Raw genomic sequence first — 6,128 nt, forward strand, 5'->3', positions numbered from 1 at the left:
TCCGATAAATCTAAATGGCCAGAAACTTCACCGTTTGAAAATGAATCTTACCAGCTAGAAAATTGATTAGGTACTATTAATGATATTTACACCTAATAAATTATTAATTAGTCCTTAATTAAATTCCTCATTATTCCCATGCATAGAAATATGAAAATCATAATGGCCCTTAATTTTCAAAAATTATCTCTCTATATTTAATTTGCCCTCCTTAATTACACGCCCTCCTCTTTTTCAATTCAACCTCAAAATATTTTTAAATATATTTTATACCCTCAATTCAATCCTTCTTTCTTTTAGACCTAAATAATTTTGGAAAATATATTTTCCCTCATTAATTATAAGTTATCTACAATCACCACTTATTAACATAGATCAATTTTATCAATTTAAGTAGAGGTATAAATGAATCAACCCGCTCATGAGCTATTCGAATATCGATTCGATAAAAGTTCGTTTGAACTCGTTTAATAAGGCTCGTTAAGATAAACAAACTAAGCTCAAAGTTTACAATATTCTTAGCTCGTGAACATGTTCGTTAAACTCATGAATTAATTTTTAAATAAAAATAATAATAACTTTAATATTAAATTTATAAATTTTACACTCTACTTATGAAATACATAGACAAATATATTAAATTTATATATTAGAATATAATTGTAAATTTTAATAAGCATATTATAATTTCCTCTAATATATATAATTTAGTTTTTAATGAATATTTAAATTTATAATTCATACTTATTAAACTTGTTTATCCTCGATAAAAGCTCAAATAAGTTCGTGAGCCATGAATATATACGTTAAATAAAGCTCGAGCTCGACTCAATTATAAATGAGTCAAACTTAAATATTTAAGAGTTCGGCTTGGCTCGGTTCGATTACGCCTCTAAATTTAAGAGCACAATTTAAATATTAAGTGTTTTTTTTAAAAAAAAATCAAATATTTTTATTTTGGACTTAAATAGAATAAAAAGTTTCAGATCAATTTTAATTTAGTTAGATTTAAACTGATAAAATTCCTTAATGTCAATTTCAAAGACTTAGATTTTTGCGATGAAATTGCTATATTATGTCATTGCAAAAACCACTATGGTATCCATATTTATCATCATCATCATTAAAGACTCAGATTTCTTACGATTTGTCTTTTTGTAAAAAAATTGAAATAAATCTTATTTATGACTATCTACCTACTATGTTTTTTTAACGAATCTCTTCTTGACCTTGGGATTATGGTTAAGACATTTAAATTATTTACTTTTCCTTTAAATGAAATCCGTAATTAAAAAATACTGAACTTATTGGCCGCTATATACCCTAAAAATTATGAAAAGAATATTTTATAAGTGAACAAATTGTAACCATTTAATAAATTACCATCATTAGGTTGCACAGGGAAAAGTGAACACACGTTTTTTGATTTTTCGAGTCAACACCGGCGCGCTTATGCTTTCTCTGCGCAGTAACCGGTCAATCACGCTGCCTCGGCCCATCAACGTCGACATGGATCATATAAAAATGGGAGATGAATATTATTATATGATACATTGATACTGCTCTTAATTTGTATGATTGGAAAACTCTAAATTCCTTCCATTGCCAATTTTCTGCTGATTTCTTAGGATTGCATCAGTCAGAAATTAAATGGAGATGGAGATGGAGATGGAGACGGAGTCGAATCCAATTCCCTGCTCGCCGTCCGAGAAATGGTTGGCCTCGGATCAGGAGATGATGTTGCTCGAGCTGAATCTCTCCGATCACCACCACCACGAGGAGGAGGAGGAGGAGGAGGAGGAGGAGGATAAGAAATTAGTTGCATCTCAAGAACAGAGCTCATCGACGTCGATTTCTAGCGTTGAGATCGTCGTTGCTGAATGGGACGGACGATCGGGATCGACGGCGGACGCCAGCTTGCTGAGAGCTCTGCAGCTATCGCAGACGCGGGCGAGGGAGGCGGAGAAGAAGGCGGCGGCTGAGAGCGACCGGAGCCACGAGCTCAGCAGGCTGCTGATGGACGACGCGCTCCGACTCTCGGCCTACCGGCGGTGGGCGACTCTGCTCGAGGCCGAGAATTCCATGCTGCGGCTGAAGGGATTAACCACGCGGCGACCGCAAGAGGAGGAGGAGGAAGGGCAAGAAGAAGATGAGCGGGAGGAGGCTAAGGCGAAGGCGAAGGCGAAGAAGAAAGCGACGCCGGCGCCGATGGCCGGGTGGGTGGCGTTGGCCTCTTGCGTCGGCATCGCCGGCGTGGGGTTCGTGGTGGCCCGGAACGTTCATTACTCGATCCAACAGCAGGAGAATGATGACAGAGTCAAACCGAGGTTGACCGTTAGGCTTGGATTTTTGCAGATCCATGTTGGTGCGGTCCACTTCGACGGGGTCCGAATAAGTTTCAGATTTCAATCTATTTTCGACAAATTAAGGCTCAAATTTTAGTTTCTGTCCAAATGAATGCTCTATTCTTTTTTTCCCCTTAATGATGTTAATTTCGTAAAAATGTTGTTAATGCTTCGTTTCGTTCTTAAGCATTGTACAGGCAAGAAATTACATGGAAAGCACGCTATTAGTCTTCTAATTGACATTTTCTTTCCCTATGCTATAATTTAATTTATTGAATTGCATAGTCAACTTTTTGTTAAAAGGTTATCTCCGAACATCCACATCAGATATTTTATTTAAAGATTTTATCTTAAATTTTAGATAAGATGATTAAAATTTTTTTATAACAGCTATCCTATCCATTATCTAAATTATATATTTATGAATACTACTTCTCTAAATTTAAAAAATAAATTTTATTCCCTAAATATTATAGGGGAGAGAAAGAAGAAATAGAGAAGCTAATATATGATGGATTGAAAAATGAATATCTAAATTTAACAAAGTAATATTTTTCTGCTAAATTATGTATTTGGATAGGAAAATTGATGTGGATGCTCTTAAAGTTCTAAATGAATATTTTTTATGCTTCCAATATGCCATATCAATAATATTATAAAATTTTATTGAAACATTTCTAATGGTTAGAACTCTAAGTGAACTTGTTATGATCCAATTTTTAACATATAATTGTATGGATTCATGCATGTTATATCAATTTCAAGACAAAAAGAGCATGTTTGAATTCTCACTATTGCTTTTAACTTACAAACCTCAAAACTAGTCTCTACAATGATTCAAACTTTTTTAGTCTGCAATGTTCTCATAAATCTTATATTGGAGATGCCCTAATATCAAAATGGATACTTAAGTTTTATATTTATCAAAATATTTACTTATTTTCTATTATACCCCCTCCTTTACTAGTTGTTGAATGTTATGTAGACAGTCAATTCATCTAGTTGATTTTTTTTTTTTTTTTTTAATTTCATTTGTGGACTCTAGCCATCTAAGCTGATCAATCAATTATCAAAAAATTATAATTGTAGTGAATTTGGTTTGAAATGTTTTTAAGGTACCCTAAATTTAATTCCCCAATCTGTCTAACGAAATAATTGAGTAGGATGAACTTGTTTCAAGTGTTTTGATCAAAATTAATAATTCTAAAAATCTCACAATCACTTTAAATCAAGATTATTGTACTTTTGAAATCTTCCAAAGCGTTACCATATTTTTAGACCTAAATTTCACTGCCTACATTCATGGCTAAAATTTTAAGAGTTATGGATTTTTAAAATTTTCACAACATTGAAAAAATAACGGTAAATTAGAGAAAAATCCCCAATCACAATGTTAACTTTGCATGCAATCCCCATGTCGAAAAAAACTTTATTTCCATTTCCTGCATATAAAGTATTACTTGTTTCAACTCCCTCATGTAAATATTGTTACCTAAATTGCCTCTCAGATTTTTAGGTACAAAAAGTCCAAAATTTAATACAAAAAGTCCAAAAATGAGTATAATTCTTCTTAAAATCAACACTTTATATTAAAATGAGTATATTTTCTATCAAAATTGTCCCTCTTATTTTTTAGGTATAAAAAGTCTAAAAACAAGTATAATTCCTATTAAATTCAGCACTTTACACTAGAATCCAGTACTCTATGCTAGGATCGAGTATATTTTCTATCGAAATTAATCCTCATATTTTTCAGTACAAATAGTCTAAAAATAAGTATAATTCCTATTAAATTCAGTATAATAAACTAAAATCGAGTATATTTTGAAGTGAAAAAAGAATCATACTCAATTTGATAGAAAATATACTAGATTTTAATTTAATATACTGAATTTAAGAAGATTTATACTGATTTTTAGACTTTTTGTACCTAAAAATATCATGGACAATTAGGTAAATATGTTTGACTAGGAAATGAAAATAAAGATTTTCATGGATGGAGACTTCATATAAAAATTTGTTTACTAATAGAGATTGTATGTAAAATTATCCTTGAAATAATTTGACATCTCTAGACCTACTAAAGGCCTTGAGCATTTCATGAGATTTAACCGATAAAGGATTGAGACCTCGGAAAAAAGAAATGGATAAACTCCTTTTCTCAAGGAATACGGGGGGTTAGGTTAGGTAAATCATCGTTGCCTATATAGTTGGTTGACCTATTGGTTAATAGATTCGATTAGATTTTACCTACTCATAAACATTTAAAAAATCTCAGAAGCAATCTTGTATTTGAAATTGAGAGAATATTTTTACATATCCTTTCCTTTAAATAAGCTTAATCCTAATTTTGTTTGTCCTCTACTGCACGCTTCCTCCTCGCGTTCCTTCTGCACCAAGCCATTCCCCTTGAAGCTCCCGTCTCCCTCAGCTGCTCGATTACAAGCAACAACAGGCTTCTTCCCTTCTCCGATCGAGCATGGATGTTGTCGAACGATCAATCCCTCATCATCACTCGCCGTCCGACGAGAAATGGTTATGGGATTCTTCTGGTCGGCAACTCGACGTCGACGGGGAGATGCTGCTCGGCTTCGATCTATCCAAGCGCTCTGCTTCCGACCTCCTCCAGAACTGCGATCTCCCCCCTCCAGTCAAGATGATCTTCCCCCTCGAGGACCATGGCGGCGGCGGCGGTGATCACAGTCACAGAGCGTCGGCGGAGGAACGCAAAAACAAGTGAGTCGATGCTTAAATTGGGAAAGATTTGCGCTTTAATGAATTGAGGAGCTTAGCGGATTAATTGCACGCCAGCGTTGAGGTTGCCGATCAGTCGGATGCGCAATTGGGACCGGCGGAGAGCATGAGGTTGCTGAGAGCGCTGCGGCTGTCGCAGACGCGGGCGAGGGAGGCGGAGCGGAAGGTGGAGGAGGAGAGCCGCCGGAGGCAGGAGCTTAGCAAGCTGATGCTCGAGGAGGCGCTCAGGCTGTCGTCGTACCGGCGGTGGGTGATGTTGCTGGAGGCCGAGATCTCGGTGCTGCGGAAACAGGGATTAGCGCCGCGGCCGAGGGAGGATAAGGAAGAGGAGGAGGAGGAGGAGGAGGTGGTGGCTGCGGCGGCCGCGTGGTGGCTGACGTTGGCCCTGTGCATCGGGATCGCCGGAGTGGGATTTGTTATGGGGCGATACATGCTTTAGTTGTTGTATAAGTAAGCTTAATTGATTGATTAACAAAAATAATTGCTTATTATAGAGTTGTCGGTACATTTCTAAACCACGAAGCACTTATTCTTGTTTTTAAATGGGGAGACCTATGGACGGAACCAGAAAAAAATGATTGAATTGCACAAATATTTTTTTTTATGATTAAATAAAAATATTTAATAATTAAAATTTTACATCAACTCTTACATAATATATGATGTTGCAGAAATTATACATATGAAGTTTGAAATCTAACGGACAAATAAGTTAAGTTTTAGTCTATTCATTTCTAGTGTGTTGATCCCTCCAAGACTCCAACTCTTGCATAATATACGTTGCTGCAGAAACTACAGCTAACTAAACATAAACGTCACTCACATAAATCATAATATGCATTAAATCTCATGACAGATAATGTAGAACAGAGAAAAAAGAGGTTCAGAATTTTGAGGAATCAACGATGAACAAAGAACACTTTAATAGCAAATGTTTAATTCTGCCAATACATAAGTAATAAGAAATAGTTGTACATCTCATTTTGCAACCCACTTGATGACTAATAACATGAAACACTCTCCATGTAA

The 6,128-nt window shown here is 35.3% G+C and overlaps 2 protein-coding genes across 2 annotated transcripts; both read left to right on the forward strand.

Moving 5' to 3' along the window:
* The first annotated feature begins 1,492 nt into the window (after positions 1-1,492).
* Positions 1,493-2,587, forward strand: LOC121994321 (capping protein-inhibiting regulator of actin dynamics-like). Its single transcript, XM_042548396.1, has one exon. It carries the CDS (start codon positions 1,651-1,653, stop codon positions 2,440-2,442), a length of 792 nt encoding a protein of 263 aa, XP_042404330.1. The 5' UTR covers positions 1,493-1,650; the 3' UTR covers positions 2,443-2,587.
* Positions 2,588-4,638: 2,051 nt separating this feature from the next.
* LOC121994323 lies at positions 4,639-5,611 on the forward strand. Its single transcript, XM_042548397.1, has 2 exons — positions 4,639-5,081; positions 5,157-5,611. Exons 1-2 carry the CDS (start codon positions 4,825-4,827, stop codon positions 5,536-5,538), a joined length of 639 nt encoding a protein of 212 aa, XP_042404331.1. The 5' UTR covers positions 4,639-4,824; the 3' UTR covers positions 5,539-5,611.
* The last annotated feature ends 517 nt before the right edge of the window (positions 5,612-6,128 follow it).

Source organism: Zingiber officinale, chromosome 6A (assembly GCF_018446385.1).
Source record: "Zingiber officinale cultivar Zhangliang chromosome 6A, Zo_v1.1, whole genome shotgun sequence".
Lineage (NCBI taxonomy): Eukaryota > Viridiplantae > Streptophyta > Magnoliopsida > Zingiberales > Zingiberaceae > Zingiber > Zingiber officinale.